Below are 19,781 nucleotides of genomic sequence, written 5' to 3' on the forward strand. Positions count from 1 at the left end.
AGTGAAATGGGAAAAGGAAAAGTACCTGTACATTTCTATAATATCATGTGATTCTAATATTATAACACTATATGTATGATTGATTTCAGGCTCGACTGACCAAAGAACATCGCTGGGGAAGTGCATTACTTTCTAGAAACCACTCCTTAGAAGAAGAGTTTGAAAGGGCAAAAGCAGCAGTGGAGGTAACTGTTCTTAAAATTAGTTTTTTCTGTTTCATGCTCCTGAGAGTGGCATTTGAAAAATCAAACTTCAGAAAGATAGGAATGAAATGGGTCTTCTATTATAGACATGAAATAGCCATGATTATGATTGTCAGAATGAAACAATCATTTGGTACAGAATCTGGTATAATCAATGTGCTAGAGAATATTTGATTTCCCACCAGGGATGACAAATATGTATTACCTCTTTCGCCAATTCAGCAATAGATTAGCAATGACTGTCAGGAGTCCTGGGTCAGAAAGAACTCTGAGTCTAGTCCAGGTTCTATGGTGAACCAATGCTATGGATTTGCTAGGCCTCGGTGAGGCCAAGTTTCATGCCTTGTATTTTTATCTCGCTAGCATCTAGCACAACATCTGAAACATAAGATCTTGCTGCCTGTGTGATATATATGTTCCTAAGTAGGCGAGAAAAGGGCATGGCTGGAATATTCTAGCTAATGAATAGTCCATCTTGACTTGAGCCAATTTTATTATTAAGAATGTCCAAAACATTGTTGATAATTCAAGTGAATACCTGATTGGAACACTGATTTCTGTATTTAGGCTTCTAATAAGAAAGAGAAAGAGAGAGAAAAGGGAAGAGGGAGGAAAAGAGGGAGAAAAGAAGAAAGAGAAGTAAAAAATAAAAATAAAAACAAAAAAAATTAAAAACATAAATAAACAGAAAGCAGCTTTTGCTGTTTTTTTAATGCATTTCCTTCCTGGGTAGACTCAGAAAGAGTGTATCACAGATGCTATCTCTGCTACTCATCAAAGCTTTGCTAGATTGCTATTTGAGAGTGGAGCTTTTCACTGAACTTACTTATGAAGTTGTTGGAAGCTCCATTTCTATTATGGATATGAAATCTTGAAAATTGAAAGCATTTCTGGAATATGGTTCATTTATGTGACTTGTCTTCCTAGAATTTGCATGAAAGGATTACACTAAAAGGGTGGTCTTTCAGTACCTCTTACTTGAAGTGCAATAAAATCATATTTGCAGTTTAATATTTAAAGGATTCTTTCAATTCTGGGAAAGACTACCAGTCATAATTTCAGATTATTATTCAGAAAGCCAATAAGAGAACACTTTTATTTCACCACAATACCATCTATCCAAATTCCTTCTTTTAATTTTAGCCTTTTTTAATTAAAAAATAAAGCTAATGAATATTTAGTGCTCTTGAATGTGATCAACTGGTGTATTTGGTTGAGACCAGCTGAGTTCAGTCAAATTGTTCAAATGCATGGAGCTTGTAGCTCAATTTACTTTAAATGTAGGTTTTCCAAAATTAAGAGCTAATTTAAATTTTATCTTTTGAACTCCTACTGTGTGTAGCACACTGAAATACCACTAAAATGATTATTTTAAACCCATGGAATCTTGGGTAAGTAAAGACATTTAAATGTATCTGGTCTCATTTGGAATGAGAAAGATAATGAATTCACATTCAAAAGACTTAATTACAAAGTAACAGATCAACAAGGGAAGAATATCTGTGTATCAAGATATATATATATACATATTCACAAATCATTTAATCTTAGCTTTGGTAGAGACCTTAAAAGTCATTTATCCCCACCAGACACACAAACCAAAAAATTTTTTTCTATTAAAGCACTTCACAAATTATTTACCCTGCTTCTATTTGAACACTTCCAATTAGGGGCAACTCACTTCTTTTCAAGAAAATCCATTTCCATTTTGGACAGTACTAATTATCAAAAAGTTGTTTCTTATATTATGCTGAAATTGACCTACCAGCAACTTGAAGTTTTGCTTGGTCTTGGTTTTACCCCCTCTGGAGCAAGTCAGAATTAATCTTTTCTCTTCATGCCCATCTCACCCCAGCAAGCCACATCTCCTGGCTTCTCCTTGTCTGTACTGGGACCTGAGTCGTTATTCCAACTTGTCACTAATATTATATAACTACTTACATCTCATTAACCTATCTAGGCCTTAGTTTCCATGCCTCTATGATCCTTTCCAGTTACAAAATCCTAGGAGGCTATAGCTTACTTTAAGTAGTTATTCATTCAGCAAACCATACGGCTGCTTACATGTGCTGCTGCTGATCTAGGTTCTAAAGATAAAGAAATGATCCAGCATTACTCAGCAGTCTAACAATAGCATGGCCCACAGGACCAATTTGGACAAACCACTTGTTCACTCTCCTTTAGTTTCATATCACCTGTAAGTTGATGGACTGGGATTCCCAATATACTAAAACCCTGTAAGTTTATGTCTTCAAGTAAAAAGAATGGTAAGTACAGAATTCCCAGCAAATCAGAAAACTATGAACAGAGTTGCTTAACCGGAAGCCTAGTACTGGGAAGCTTCCCTAAGGAATGAAGGGAAATGGTGCCCACCAGAAGGTGTGAACAGGTGTGGAGAAAAAAGTGTGTGAATGTGTGGGGAAGGAAGAGATAAAGTATTTACTTTAAACTGATGGTAAATCATTCCTCCAAAACTTCACACATATGTAGATTATTTACTTCCAGACATTATTCTTACCCAGGGTATTATCTAAATTCATAGCAGAAGACATAGTAATATGCCTCAAAAGAGTCTTGGAAATATTTATACCCATTGACCCAGCCACTTCATAGAATTTATCCTAGAGAAGTAACATGAAAGTTGCAATATTTTATCTGTAGAATTTCATTAAACAGTGAAAATTTAGAAAAAGCCAAAGTATCCCATAACAGAGTTTAACTAAATATCATATCCTTGTAGCAAAATACTATGTAACTATTAAAAATGTCTAGTGATAATTGAAATGGTAGTTTATATATGGAAAGTTTTACAGTATAACCCCAACTTTGTAAAATGATAATAGCATAATAGATAACATGTTAAAGAATGTATTGTGTGCAAGGCACTAAATCAGGAGCATTACATGGCTTATGTCACTTAATCATCACAGCAGTCCTATGAAGAAAGTAAGATTACTATTCCATTTTTCATATGAGAAAACTGAGGCTTAAAGACATTGCAGACAGTTATGTGGCATTTTATAAGCAATTAAGAGAGACTGAAAGTCAACTAGCAAATTGCAAAACAAGTTTAGCAAGTTGCAAAGCAATGATTCTCACCCAGACTCCACAGTTTGTATTCTGAACCACTGCATTGTATGAACATAAAGAGAGTCTGTCTCAGTCCATTTAAGCTGCTATAACAAAATAACCTGAGATATGGTCATTTATAAGTAGTAGAAATTTATTGTTCACAGTTCTGGAGGCTGAAATGTTCAAGATCAAATTGCCAACAGATTTGGTGTCTGCTGAGGGCCCATTCCTCATAGATGGCACCTTCTTGCTGGGTCCTCACATGGCAGAAGGGCAAAAAAGGCTAACAAATTCCCTCAGGCCTCTTGTATAAGGGCACTAATCCCATTCATGACAGCCCCGCCCTCATGACCTAATCACCTCCCAAAGGCTCTGCCTCTTAATATATCACCTTTGGAGTTAGGTTTCAACATATGAATTTGAGGGAACACATTCAGACCATAGCAGATTCTGTGCCCAATTGTTAACAATAGTTATTCTTGGATGGCTGGATTTGGAATGGTTTTTTCCTTCTTCTGTTGGCTTATTTGTATTTTCCAAATGTTCTGTCATAAAGATGTATTATGTTGATAATCAAAGGGAAAGTTGTAAGTTATAGACACTACAGTGGGATATAAGATTCTTAAAAGGACTTAAAAGTGTCTTATTCTTTATTTCAAGACAAATAAAGAATGGCGCTGCAGATTGCCTTCATCAGAGGCAATTTTAAATACTAGTAAGCTCCAGATGAAAATCATGCCTGGAGCAAGTTGAATTTTTCCAAAATCTCTGCCTTATATTTTTATATCATCTGATTCCAATGTTCTTCCAATTTTACATTCTATTCCATTTTTGTCATCATCCTGCCTCATGATCGGCACCTGGCCACCTCTCCACTCTCTCCTGCTTCTCAGTCCCCTTACTGAGCTCCTGGTGTTTTCACTTCTGCCTTTCTCTCTGTTCCTCTCCCACACCCAAGTTTACTGCCCACTGTCCCCACCTTCTCTTCTGTCTATATGGAACACTCTTTCCTCAGATCTTCAGGTGACAGGTTCTTTCTTGCCTTTCAAATTTTAGCTGGATTGCCAATGCCTCAGAAAAGCTGAACCTGACCACTCAATTGCCATCACATCACCTAGGCCTTCGTTTTTCATCCTAGTATTTATCATTGGGTCCTTTCTTGTTTGTTTTTATTTATTTATCTGTCTATAATCTGTCTTTCTACGTTAAAAATGCAGCCTCCATGAGAAAAGGGGCCTTGTCTCTTATTTACCACTGTACCCCAATATCTAGAACAATGTCTGGTACCTACAAATAATCAATAAATATTTGCGCTGGGAGCGGTGGCTCACGCCTGTAATCCCAGCACTTTGGGAGGCCGAAGCAGGCGGATCACAAGGTCAGGAAATCGAGACCATCCTGGCTAACACAGTGAAACCCCATCTCTACTAAAAATACAAAAAATTAGCCGGGCGTGGTGGTGGGTACCTGTAGTCCCAGGTACTCAGGAGGCTGAGGCAGGAGAATGGCGAGAACCCAGGAGGCGGAGCTTGCAGTGAGCCGAGATCATGCCACTGCACTCCAGCCTGGGTGACAGAGAGAGACTCCGTCTTAAATAAATAAATAAATAAATAACTATTTGCTGAATGAATGGATGGATGAATGAAATTCATTCATTAATTAATGTTAATCACTTTGTATGGGTAATACTTTTTTTCATCTATCTATTGTTGTATATAAAATGCTGTATAACCTTCCAACATAACTGTATCTCCATTTTAATAGCTGACATAAACAATTCTGCCTGAAGCATACAGATTTCTGCCTGGGACTGGGCTGCAGTGTCCTCTGTAATTGTCTTGGTCTTGATGTCAGTCAGAGAGACACATTTATAAGAATGCAGGCTCCAACCAATCTTGCCAGTAACATTGGGCATATTTTGTATTTTAGATGGTATGAGCTCATTTTTACTTATACTAAGTAATACCTGGAAATGTCCAAATCAACTAATTTTTTAGCTGAAATGCCCTAAAATAGAATATCCACTATTGGAGAAAAGACAACTAAAACCTCATGAACATTTATTGTTTGTAGTAAATAACCTGGGAACCTGTTTATGTGCAAAGACTGACATTCCTCAAGCTGATGTTGAACTCTTAGTTCTAGTTAAGCCTTATATGGGTGAGGGTCTTTCTCTCCATATCTTAGCATTGTATTGAAAAATCGAGTCTAGCGTGGTGCCTCATGTGTGTAATCCTAGTCCTTTGGGAGGTGAGGTTTCACCATATTGTCAAGGCTGATCTCAAACTCCTGGGCAGGCAGATTGCTTGAGCCCAGGAGTTTGAGACCAGCCTGGGCAACAGGGTGAAACCTCATCTCTACAAAAGGATAGAAAAATTAGCCAGGCATGGTGGCGCATACTTGTCATCCCAGATACTCAGGAGGCTGAGGTGGGAGGATCATTGAGCCCAGGATGTAGAGACTACAGTGAACCCTGATCATGCCACTGCACTCCAGCCTGAATGACAGAATGAGACCCTCCCTCCAAAAAAAAAAGAAGAAGAAGTAAAGAAAAGAAAAATTATCCCTGCCTAAAGTATTGTAATTTTAGGACAAAGAGATAGATACTCCTATTCTGGGCTTTAAAAATAAAATGCATCTTCCCTGAACAAAACAGAGAGGAGCTTCCTACAGCCAGCAGCCTAAATGCACTGTCCGCTAGGTCCCTAGGAAGGATGCACAGGGAGGCACAGGAGTGAGAAACTGCGAAGGAGCTCCCAGAGCTTGGTGAGGCCCAAAGCTGCCTCCCAGGAGTGGAGATTCCTACAGAGAACCGTGCTGCATCTGCAGAGGAGAGAGAAGGTCATGTAAGAAGTCAGCACACCTGCAACCACAGCCAAAAATACCTCCTTCATTACCGTTAGCAGGAAGGGAAACAGAGCCAGCCAGCATCTGGTATTGTGTTTAGCTAGTTAGTCTCTCTAAGTACTGCAACCTTTAGAATACACTGGATTTAGCAACACATTCATCAGACATGCCTAAGCTCCTTCTGTGGGCCAGGTACTGTGCTGGGTGCTAGCAATAGAGAATTGAATAAAATCAGTTCTGTCCTTAAGGAGTAATTAAGGTGAAGAATCACAGATAAATACAAACCAGGTGATCACTCAAGTATAGCTTATCATGTGATATAGTTATTATGGGTTTTATGTCCATCTCTCCCATACCAGACTGTGACTTCCTTCTTTATTCATCCCTCTTTATGTTCCCAGCACCTACCATGGAGTGTGGTGCAAATTTTTGCTGGATAAATAAATGAACAAATTAACAATTTATTATTTTAATGCATCTATTTCATCTAAACATCTCTTCACTAGTGAGTGCTTAAGATATGACTAACTTACTGACCGACTAACAAAGGATGAACTTTTCCCCCTAGATTCAAAATCACGTTTTGCCTAGCTCTAATATTATTATAATGCTTGTTTTATGCCTTTTAAGCAATGTTTTCACAGCTCTGCTTTAACCCTGAGGAGGTATTCTTATAGGCAAATTGTTTTAAAGAATAATAAAATATGTAAATGAGAAAAAATGAGGATGTATGGACAAAGGAGAGTACAGTTCAGTCATCAGAGGCAAGAACAGGAAGCATATCCTTACATCCTTCTGGCAAATTAATTGAGACTATTAAATTCTACTAAGACCTTTAAATTCTAGAGCTCTGACTCTTCTCATCTCCCACTTCTCTTTTCTTTAGCTTTACATGAAATCTTACTTGTGATAGTTTAAGATGTCCACAAATTATTTGATACTCCCTTCAAACTATGGGAGCTTAATTCTCTTCCTCTTGAGTGTGGGCTGGACTTAGTGACTCACTTCTCACAAATAGAATAACGTGGAAGTCATGGTGTGTGACTTTTAAGATTAGGTCATTGTATATATTATGGTCTCCTCCCTGCTCTTCCTCTCAATCATTTACTCTGGGGTAAACCCAGCTACCACATCATGCAGCCCACATGAGGTCTTCTGTCCATACCACATGAAGGAGCTATCTTGTGAATGGATTCTACAGACCCTGCCTTGGGATGACTGCAGGCCCAGTCAGCAGCTTAATACCACCTTCATGAGAGACCGCAGGTCAGGCCATCCAGCTAAGCTACTCCCTAATTCCTAACCCTCAGAAACAGTGTGACATAGTAAACGTGTGTTGCTTGAAGTTGCTAAGTATAGGGTGATTTGTTAAGCAGCATTCAATAACTACTCCTCACAGTCCCCAGCCTCATCCCATTCCACTACTCTCTTCCTCATCTCCATTCCTAACACCATTTAATACTCCCCAGATTGGAAGATTACCCTTGTAGCACAGGAACCATGGATTCATTCATTCTGGATGGGAATTTTTCAAACTATTCCCCTACTATCTAGCTGGTTCTAAGCTTGTCCTCTCTGATCCCCAAAGGAGAATGAATGAAAACCTTTTTTGTGACAGTCCATGTTCCTTAGGGGACATTCAGCCCTTCACCAAGGATCTGGTTGGGAACTTTTGCCTTTTCTTCTGCAAAGCTCCCAGACCTCTCTTCATGACAATCTTCACTGAAAGCAGCTTTCTAACCTTCCATTTATATGTCCTATTGCAGAGGACACAACCCTCAAGATAGCCTCTCATCAGGCTTCAAGCTAACATTGCCTCCAACAGCATTTTATGAAAAATCATAGTGAATTGGTAATTACTGTTATAAGAACATGGGCAGTGAAAAAGTTTACTGCTAACCAGTAATTCCTTGTTCTAGAAATCCAGATGATTGCTGTGGGATGAATGCTGTGTCCCTCTAACAATCATAGGTTGAAGCCTAATTCCCAATGAGATGGTATGAAGAGATGGGGCATTTGGGAAGTTACTAGGTCATGAGGGTGGAAAATGCCCTTATAAGAGATCCGAGGGAGCTTGTTTATGCTACAAACATGTAAGGATAGAGCAAGAAAGCACTTGCAATGAAGACCAGGCCCTCACCAGACACCTCATCTGCTAGCTCCTTGATCTTGGACTTCTCAGCCTCCAGAACTGTGAGAAATAAATGTTTGCTGTTTGTAAGCCACCCAGTTTATGGAATTTTTGTTATACCAGCCCAAACAGGCTGACAGTGACTTTCTTTATTTCTCTTTAACTTTAACAAATGACATATTATTCAAAACAACACAACAGCTAAACCCAACTTCAGTGACGTAAACTCAAAAATGCTTTCCATATAGAAATTTTGTTTTTACCTGAAACTATTCCCAGTGTATATACTATAGGTCTGATAGGCATCTCAGAAATGCTAAGTGATTGAACAAAATTGGAGACCATTCTTGAGCTGCTTTTATTAATATAGGATTATATAAGATACTGCTAACTTGGGAATCCTCCTAGCAAGAAGATTATCCATCTCTAGCACCTCCTCAAATTTTCTTTTGCTTTCTATGACAGTATTACCTCTTTGAAGTGGAAGGGATTAATGCATTAAACATTACTTAAGCCATTCTAACTTAGATTCAGTATCCAAAAAGGAGAAAATCTTCTGATAATGTATGAAAATGTTCTTTGGGCAATATTAAAGAAATCTTAAAGTTAACTGCTTAAAATAGAGATTTCCTAAAGCTTGGTTTGTCATGTTAGCTAACATCCTTTGCAAGTCAAATGTAGATAAATCATATGTTGTGATTTCATTGGGAAAATGGCAAAAGTCCCTCTGCTCTCACATTGATTAGATTTTCCTCTGTTTTAAACAAATAAAATTTTACTTCCAAAAACAATATGAAGCATAGTTAAGAATAATGGTAGAATGACTTGCAAGCTGAGAGATGGTAAGGATAAAAGTATAAGGCAAGATAAGGCCGGGCATGGTGTCTCATGCCTATAAGCCCAGCATTTTGGGAGGCCGAGGTGGGTGGATTACCTGAGGTCAGGTGTTTGAGACTAGCTTGACCAACATGGTGAAACCCCGTCTCTACTAAAAGTACAAACATTAGCCAGGCATAGTTGTGCATGCCTGTAATCCCAGCTACTTGGGAGGCTGAGCCAGGAGAATTGCTTGAACCCAGGAGGCAGAGGTTGCAGTGAACCAAGATCATGCCACTGCACTCCAGCCTGGGCAACAAGAGCAAAACTCCGTCAAAAAAAAAAAAAAAAAAGTATAAGGCAAGATCGTCTTAGATAAATTTATGGATAAGTGACCAGTTAAAAAAGAGGGATTTACAGTCTATCTCTAAATTTTTAAGGTCAGAATTATGAGTAGTTGCCATATCCTTTCACTTCTTTTTTATATCTACTATGTAAATCCTAAAGTAATAAAAATATTTAACTTGATCCATTCTAACAAAACCTTAGTTATTCACAGATAAGTCTTCTAGACCGTCAGACTTGTAGATTACCTCCAGACCAAAAAGTAGCTTGGAAAATTCCCTTGACTTTGAATCTGAGAAATCCAGGATCTGCATTCTAGACATGATTTCATCAATCCATACTTACCGAGCAAATATATGGAGAAGAAAGTGAACATGAAAGACATAAACTCTATCTGAGCCAGCCTTGAGGAGTTACAGACTACTCTGTGCTTCCGTTTGTCCATTGGCATGACCAGGACAATAACTTTTACACTTTTCTCTTCAAAGAGAGTCCCTAAACTCCAATGAGACAGTAGCTTGCAAGTAGTTTGAACTATTTGTTGGAAGGCTTTGTGCCCAGGAATCACATGTTAAACTTACGAGAAAAAGGAAAATAGCATAATAAGGTATGTGGGAAAAGTCTCAAACTAGATGTAGGTCCTGGGTCTAACTTTGAAAATATGGCATTTGGGCCTCAGCTTTTTCATTAGTAAAATGCTTGAAATGGTTGAAATTAAATTGGATTTTATGTACTATGAAATCAGATGGAAAAAGTAATTGTGCATTTATTTTCATATATATTTAAAAATATAATTAGCACTTCAAACTGGTGATTTCACAGACATAATTTAGGCAAGGCTTAAGTAGATTTTGCCTATATAAGTAAAAGAACTGTATTAATTACAAAATACATTGCATAAATAGCAATAAAGTACAGAAATGACAAAAGTTATAAAGCTTAGGAAACTGGTATTGATGATTCTTGAGGTCAATTTATTAGTTAGGGTAACACTAATAGCTATAGAAGATTCCCAAAAATGTGATTGCTCAAACAAGATAGTTTATTTCTTTTGTGTGCAATAAAAGTCCCAAACTAGCAGGAAGATCTACCCCATGCCATTATCCAGGATCCCCTGTTCCGTGTAACTTCTTTCTCCTCCATCCCCAAGGGTGTCATCCTCATCTGCATGGTCGATTCTTAGTCCATTCCATGCCAGGGAAGAAAGAGATTGAGGAGGCAGTTCCACTTTCCTAAAAGCTCTGACTCAGATCTCATCTCTTCACACACCATTGGCAGGGATTTAGTCAAGCACACCACACCACCACCATCCCCACTGACCCCTACCCCAAACTGCAAGGGAAGCTGAGAAATGGCCACCGTTCAATTACCACAGTTTGAGTACATTTTGATTGGCAATGAGTAGTTTCTGTCACAGGGCCCTTCCAGCTCTGATATTCTAAATAAACTTTGAGTTGTGGGAGTATTAGAAACCATCTCTCTTTCTGTTTCCCTGTCACATGAACATATTTATTTTACTGTTGAGAGCAGTTGCTATTAATTTTTTTTTTTTTTTTTTTTTTTTTTTTTGAGAAAGGTTTCACTCTGGCATTGAGGCTGGAGTTCAGTGGCATGATCTCAGTTCAACTCAGCCTCACCTCCTTCCAGGCTCAAGCAATTCTTACACCTCAGCCTCCTGAGTAGCTGGGACTATAGACATGTACCACCATGCCTGGCTATTTTTTATATTTTTTGTAGAGACGGAATGTTGCCATGTTGCCTAAGCTGGTCTTGAACTCCTGAGCTCAAGTGATCTGCACATCTCGGCCTTCCAAAGTGCTGGGATTGCAGGCATGAGCCACCACGCCCTGCCAAATTTTTGTTTCTATAGGAAGAATAACATAATTTTATTTCTGTTGAATGTTCAAAAACCTGTATTTTTCTTAGCAATGCTGAACTGTATAAATCAATCATCAGTATTCTATACAAGTTTCTGTAGCATTGAATACTGGTACTCTTTGTTTATTGAAAAGGAACAATAATGAGATCTGCAGGTTACGCACTTTATTTGTGCCATACAGTGAAGCCAGGGGTTAAAATAGTTTTGGCCTTTAATTCTGTATTCAAGTCAGTAAAGCTATCTGCTTATTCTGGTTTTTATAAAAAAACTTCTTTACCCAAACTTTGGAACACCAAGGCAGGAGAACTGCTTGAGCCCAGGAGTTCAAGACCAGCCTGGGAAATATGGCAAGACCCCATCTCTACAAAAGATCTAAAAATTAGCCAGGCATGGTGATGCAGATAGTCCCAGCTACTCGGAAGGCTGAGATGGGAGAATCGCTTGACCCCAGGAAGTCATGGCTGCGGGGAGTCCTGTTGGTTGCACCTTGGCACTAGAGAGAGAACCTGTCTCAAACAAAACAAAACTTATCTCAAAAAAAGCCTTTTATAAAGTAAAATCAAAATACTGAATGACTAAATACTCTTTTCTGACTAAAAACACTTAAGCTGCTTATTGCTTTAATATGTAGAACATCAAATACACAAACATTCAGGGTTCAATGGAAAGTTGGTAAACTCCTTGTGGGCAAAGAGACATCTTGAATTTCCTTTATTCATTTGACTCTACTCATATGATATGCTTTAATATGCTGGATATATAGCTGTTTAATAAACAAATACTTTCTATTGGTTAAGAGAATAATCCTTTTCCATGAGGGTAACCAGTTATCCAGTTATACCTCTTCCTCCCAGGTGATCAGTCATGAGTACCTTAGATCTTTTTTTTTTTTTTTTTTTTTTTTTTGGAGACGGAGTCTCGCGCTGTGTCACCCAGGCTGGAGTGCAGTGGCACGATCTCGGCTCACTGCAAGCTCCGCCTCCCAGGTTCACGCCATTCTCCTGCCTCAGCCTCCGAGTAGCTGGGACTACAGGCGCCCGCCACCACGCCCGGCTAGTTTTTTTTTTGTATTTTTAGTAGAGACGGGGTTTCACCATGTTAGCCAGGATGGTCTCGATCTCCTGACCTCGTGATCCACCCGCCTCGGCCTCCCAGTACCTTAGATCTTATATTAGTCGGGGTTCTCCAGTGAAACAGAATAAAGAAGAGATAAAGCTGTAGATCAATATCTGTATATCAATCAATATACAGGTATCTATATATCAATCAATATACAGATATCTATTATCAATCAATATACAGATATCTATATATAAATACATATGCACATATATATCCACCCACCTCATCCAATAGCACACTATATCACCAATAGGAGATATATCAATATATACAGACATATCTCCTATTGGTTGGCTGGGGTGGGTGGATATATATACACACATATATATACACACACACACATATATATATACACATATATATGGAGAAAGAGAGGGAGAGAGAGAGAGAGGGAAGGAGGGAGAGGGAGATCTTCATATATAGATCTCTATATATATCTCCATATTTAGATTTATTAGCAGGAATTGGCTCACACAATTGTGGAGGTTGAGATGTCTCAAGATCTGCCATTTGCATACTGGAGACCCTGGTGAGTTTGTGGTGTAGTTCCAGTCTGAGTCCAAAGGTCTGACTGCGTACCAGGAGAACCTTTGGTGTAAGCTCAGTCTAAATCTGAATGCTTGAGGACCAGGAGAGCTGACGGTGTAAGACCAAGTCTGAGGGCAGGAGAAGACCAATGTCCCAGCTCAAGCAACCAGGTAGAGAGAGTAAATTCTCCCTTTCTCTGCCCTTTGTTCTATTAAGGCCCTCAACAGGTTGAATGATGCTCTTCCAATTGGGGAGGGCAATCTGCTTTACTCAGTCTACTAATTCAAATGCTAGGCTCATTCAGAAATACCCTCATAAACACACCCAGAAATAATGTTGAAGCAAATACCTCAGCACTCCATGGCCCAGTCAAGTTGACACATAAAATTAACCATCACAGCTGGGGAGGTGGTGGGAGTGATGAAACGAGGTTGGTTGATGGGTACAAAAATACAGTAAGATAGAAAGAATAAGTTCTAGTGTTTAATGGCACAGTAGGGCAACTATAGTTAACAATAATTTATTGTATATTTCAAAATAGCTAGAAGATTTGAAATGTTCTCAACACAAAGGAATGATAAGTGTGTGAGGTATTGGATAGCCTAATTACCCTGATTTGATTGTTACACATTGTATGCATCTACAAAATATCACATATACCTCATACATATGTACAACTATTATGTATCAATAACAAATTTTCAAAACTATCATAGATTTTTTTTTGTTTTTTGTTTTTGTTTTTGTTTTTGTTTTGAGACAGAGTCTCACTCTGTCACCCAGTCTGGAATGCAGTGGTGTGATCTCGGCTCACTGCAACCTCTGCCTGCCGGGTTCTAGTGATTCTGCTGCCTCAGCCTCCCGAGTAGCTGGGATTACAGGCACCCGCCACCACGCCTGGCTAATTTTTGTATTTTTAGTAGAGACAGCGTTTCACCATGTTGGCCAGACTGGTCTCAAATTCCTGACCTCAAGTGATCTGCCCCTCTCAGCCTCCCAAAGTGCTGGGATTACAGGTGTGAGCCACCATGCCTGGCCCATCATAGATGTTACTGACATTCCCAGAGGTCTCCTCTGGAACCTCTGGTACTGTCCTGTAAGATGTCACAGGCCATGTTAAAGTTTGGGCCTCATACCAGGGATTTATAGGGCCCAACCCATCATGGCAGAGAAGGGGCTGAAATCCAGAGATGTTAAGGGACTTGGAAACAAATATATGTTGCTGATTATTAGCAGACAGAACTAGAAACCACATTTGCACTTTTCCTTGAAGCTGCTGATAGAAGAAGGAAACTCTGAATTCAGATAGTAAACAGTACTAGAAACTATTTGAACTTGGAATTTGGTTGGAAATATATTTTTCTTTCCTTATCTCAGATTTTTCTTATTAATCTGTTTTAATTTATATTAAAATTACTTGATATTCTTTGAAATATCTAGCAGTCAGTGACAAGGGCAGAGCTACCTTTAATGGACTGAGAGAATTGGAGGCATGGAAAGAGACTAAGGAAAGTACAGTGGAGTATTAAAACATACCCAGAAAGTATTCATACCATACATGAGCCACAAGCAAATAATTGGATATGTATGTGATTTCCTGTGAAAAGCTGAGTTGTATGGTAAAATCTGAGAATAAAACACTTATAGGGATATCCTATCTTAGTTTAGTTTGTATCAAAAGAGTAAAAAATGAATAACCTCAAGTCAAGCCCAAAAAATCAGAATATATTGGGTTATTGGATTATTAGACACAAATTGTTTCCCACATCAAAAAGTTTGAGTAGCCATATAAAAGGGGTGAATCCTGGTCCTTCACATCGATGAAGTGACTATGCAAATATGTACAGGATTAGATATCTGATCTGGCTGCAGAAGAGAAATAGATACATCACACTATTTTTAAACCTATATGTGAAAAAAGATTTAATTTTCACAGAATAACTATGACCAATCTGGATGGGTTAAACTTAGGCATGTTTCTGTAATGATAGCAGGGTGTTTATTAAAGATATTTATGTCACCTCCAAAATGAATAAAGAACACACTTGAGAAAGATGCATTTAAAGTTAACTGCTTCCTTGTCTATGACTCATTTTGTCTTCTAAAGACAGTCTTCCTTTCCAAAATGAGCTATTTTTGATGCTAAAGTATTTGTTTCCTACCTATCATGAATAGACACTGAATTCTAAGAATCAGATTTAAGAGTCACCTCATAAAGTAGACGGAAGTTTTAACTAGCCAGGTGGCAATAATACAATATGGTCTTCAAAATTAGAGTTATTTCTTTCATCAGTGAAGTTTCATTTTATAGATCCACCAAATCACAGTGACTATTTGCATCAAGTAATAAAGACATGACCCCATTCTAAATAACGGCTTTGCATCCTTCAGGTTGCCTGAAATGGGTGAGAACACAAACACACACATACACTCAAATATATACAGACCACTGTAAAGTTAGGGTTCTGGATTTATTTACGCAAGGATCCAGAGCATAATGGAAGTGAAGTGGTCACATGAGCAGAAGCAGATGCAGCTTCTCAGTCTAGCTTCCTCTGGTCCCAGAGACCTAAATATGGGTGTACAACTTTAGTTGACATCACCTCTGCAAAGGAGGCCTTTTACACCTGGTCTCTGCCTCATTACTCAGGAAGAACTTGCATAATCCATCCTGAACCCAATTATCAGGCTACAGGCAGGTGTCAGGAAAGATGGGACTTTATGCTTTGTGTCCATGGGAGGAAGAGGAAGCAAAGGTAAATAGATATGTGGCCCAGTATCCTCAAGTACTATCTGTACCTATAGCTTCCCAGAAAGCGTTTCCCATAAGGGCTGACCTTTTACAAAAATGTAAAAGTACATAAGAACCTTGGGAAAAGAGTAGAAGCGGGGGAGGGATTGCATTGGGAGTTATACCTGATGTAAATGACGAGTTGATGGGTGCTGACGAGTTGATGGGTGCAGCACAGCAACATGGCACAAGTATACATATGTAACAAACCTGCACGTTATGCACATGTACCCTAGAACTTAAAGTATAATAATAATTTTTAAAAAAGAAAGAAAAAAAGAAAAAAAAAGAGTAGAAGGAAATGCAAAAGTATCAACAGCGATTAATAACTTATCTCTGGATGGTGAGATTGAATAATTATTTTTCATTGACGATTTCCATATTTTTAAAAAATTACCTATAATGACAATATATTAATTTTATAAAGTATATTGTTTGCTTGTTTTCTTAAAATATGCCTTGTGTATTAGATCGGGCTCGGGAGATAGGTTCTAGTTCTCCACTACTTTGCTGCCCCAGCAGTCTTAGAAAAGTCCCTTTCCCTCTGCAGGCCTCAGTTTCTTCATCTATAACATGAGACCATTAGATTACATCATGATACCCAAATTCGGCTGCCATCGGAACTACCTGCTGAGCTTCCACAGATCTTGATGCCTGTGTCCCATCCCCAGAGACTGTGATTTAGTTGGGTGGGGCTTTGGAATTCTGAAAAGATCTTTAGGTGATACAATGTGCAGACAAGTTTGGGAATCTCTGGACTCAATGATTTCTAAGGCTGTCCTGCCATGATGATCTGTGAGTGTATGATTCTTCATTTTTGCCTAGGGCCAGCCCTGAGTATCAGTTCTTTTTTTAGCAATCACTAAGAAAGAATATTCCAAAGTTTCCTAGGTAACCCATTTCGATGTCTTACAGTCATTTCAATCAGAATATATTTTCTTTATGTCTAATCTAAATTTCTGCTGCAGCAATTTAAGCCATGATGGGAAAAGAGCACATCTCGTATGATTGGATTTGTGGTTGAGTTCCTTGCATGAACCTACATCACCAGCTTCAGTTGTTTTTCATTCCTAACTAAATTCTCTCATTGCCAAGTCTTTGCCTAACAAGGCCCTTTCCAAGTAAGGGTGGAAATGCAGGATTTCTCATTGCTATATTGCCCAGAATATGTTTTCCAATTTCTGCCAGAAATAATTCCTAAATCTATGTCCTGTGAAGTTCTTGAGGACAATGTGTTTTTATCCATTAATTTTGTTGGTGTTGATGGTGCTTTCCTTACTCTTCTCAGATTTTTCTCTGTCACTCTTCAGTGGTCTTCCTGCCTTCTTTAGTATATTTATTGAAGTTAACAGGTCTCAACAAAACTAATTACAAGAGAGATGTTACAAAGTATATTCTGGGTAGATGCTCAAGGTTCAATAAAATGACTCTAAATACTGTTCTATTTATAAAAATACTTATAAAATGTTTATTAAAATATGTTTTGATGTTCTTTATAATTGTACCAAGATTCAGGAAGGATGAATGACATAAACATAAGACCTCTTTTAAAATTTTTATTAAATTGTTTCCTGTTTTAGCTCCTACCACTAACTCTGGAGAGTGCTAAATTTGTTCTTTATATATTTATGACCATTGGATGTGAACCCTTCTGATGTCCTGCTGTGTCCATTCATTTGCAAATGAAACTAGAAACAGCTACTCGTCCTAGTTACAGAGCTTTGATGACAGAGCCCTGACTCAATCTGACTGCATGGGAAGACTTGGTTCCACATCACAGCTGTGTTACACCTGTACCTTAGCAGCAGCAGGCTAGAAGGCAGAAGTTTTGAAAAGCTGGTGCATGTATAATACTGCCCCGTTGTTAAAATGAGATCATTTGAGCAGCATTGTGATCCAGTAAAATTATTCCAGTTTGTTGGACCACTTCATGATTTTTACAGGACTTTTGGAGCATTTTCAAAGGAACAGGAGCATTTTACACAAATCCACTAAAGTATGCTGACTGCCAAGGAACATTTATGACATGACTTGAACTATGCTGTATGCTATTTATCTCATCTGTACCAATGACATCTAATTTGTGGTGGTGAAATTGATACATTTCTAAAGCCCTGTCGAAGGAGGTTTCTCCTGTATGAAATATGTAGGTGACACATACAGAAGGCACCTCCTGTTTCAGTAAAATATGCACAAAATAGGAAGCTCTGATCACCTTGTGGCACCTTGTTCTGGGTTGATAAACGAGGCAGTAACCTATTCATAGAATCTGAGTGTAATACATATGTGAGGGAAAACAACTTCAAGTACTTTAAGAAGTTGAATGAATCAAAATCTCCCAAAATTTAATCAGGCATTCATTTGTTTGTATAGCATTATACTTGTTAAGTGACTATTGTCTATCAGAGATGTTGAAATAAGAGACACCATCACTGCCTTCAACTTGCTCAAAATCTGGTGGAACATAAAGATAAGAATCCTAATACGGTATATTAAGTACTATAACACAAGTAAGCCCCTGGTCCTCTGAGTGCATATCGAAGGGATTCACCTGGCCTGGCAGAGACAAAAGGTTTCCCACAGGAGCCGATACTTGAAGGAAAAACAGCCATCACACACACATTTGGAACAGGGAGTGGAAGCGGAATGGAAAGAGAAAGCATTTGAAGCAGAGGGAAGAATACATGCAGATGTACAGAGGCGCAGATGAGTGTGTGGTTAGAAAGCAGGATGGGGCAGGGGGTGGTGGGAGATTAGCTGAAGAAGCAGGCAGAGGAGGCAGAAACCAAATCATTCAAGCTTTCGTCAGCAGATTGGTATGGAATGTGGGCTGTGTGCCAAGCAATGGGTTGTGGTAGATACTGGTTTTTCTCCCACCTCACTGGCCATACGTCCCCAGTCTCCTTTTCTGTCTCCCCTACTTGTATCTCTTTTCCATCTACTTTTTCTTCTTAGCCATCTTTTTCAGCCCCATAGATTTAAATATCCTGATGGCTCTTAATCTGATTTTTCAACGTTGACCTCTCCTCAGAGATTCCAAATTGAATGAATATCTAGTTGCCTACCAATACTGCTACTTGGGTGTCTGATATTCATTGTGTACTTAACATATCTAACACCGAGCTCTTGATTCTCCATCTCGCACCAGTCCCTCCCCAAGTTCAAAAATAGCACCATGATCTTCTCAAACTGCAATCCTGAATGATGCCCTGCCTTTTCGTACAGGCTCCCAGCTAATCCAGCAGGAGGTCCTATTGGAAACACCTCCAAACTAATGGAATCAAACCACCTCTATCATCCCCCCTGCTCAAACCTTAATCCATACCATCAGGATCTCTGGCCTGAACCACTGCTACGGCCTCATACTTTGTCTCCCAGCTTTTAGTCTTGCTCCCTTAGAGTCCCCTCTCACCGCAGCACTCCGGGTCTCTTCTTGAAGTGTGCATCAGATCCTATTACTTCCCTGCTTAAAACCTGACAATAGGCCGGGCACAGTGACTCACATCTGTAATCCCAGCACTTTGGGAGGCCGAGGTGGATGGATCACCTGAGGTCAGGAGTTCGCGACCAGCTTGGCCAGTATGATGAAACCCCACATCTACTAAAAACACAAACATTAGCTAGGCATGGTGGTGCATGCCTGTAATCCCAGCTACTCAGGAGGCTAAGGCAGGAGAATCACTTGAACCAGGGAGACGGAGATTGCAGTGCACCAGGATCATGCCACTGCACTCCAACATGGGAGACAAGAGAGTAACTCCATCTCAAAAAAAAAAAAAAAAAAAAAAAAAAAAACATTGATGATAGTTTTTCATTACAAATAAAACAAGATGCAAAATTCGTACTTATGACCCATGGGACCTGATCTGGCCCCTGCTATCATTTCCTCTTGTCCCTCTTCCTCACTCCATAGGACATTCCAGCCACATTGGCCTCTCTACCCTTTCATCCCTCCAGGCTCATTCTCATCTCTGCATCTTCTGCCTAGAATGTTGTTACCCAAGTTATGTAGGTGTCAGCTCAGATGTTACCTTCTTTGAGAGGTGT

The 19,781-nt window shown here is 39.0% G+C and overlaps 1 protein-coding gene across 26 annotated transcripts in view; it reads left to right on the forward strand.

Annotated features, from left to right (window-relative positions):
• Window positions 1-19,781, forward strand: part of PEX5L (peroxisomal biogenesis factor 5 like) — a 244,738-nt gene that overhangs the window by 175,046 nt on the left and 49,911 nt on the right. For all 26 annotated transcript variants that reach the window (XM_017955669.3, XM_017955672.3, XM_017955673.3 and 23 more), the window contains one exon: window positions 90-185. In XM_017955669.3, the coding sequence (XP_017811158.1) occupies window positions 90-185 (96 nt within the window). The remainder of the gene's footprint in view (window positions 1-89; window positions 186-19,781) is intronic.

Source organism: Papio anubis, chromosome 2 (assembly GCF_008728515.1).
Source record: "Papio anubis isolate 15944 chromosome 2, Panubis1.0, whole genome shotgun sequence".
NCBI lineage: Eukaryota > Metazoa > Chordata > Mammalia > Primates > Cercopithecidae > Papio > Papio anubis.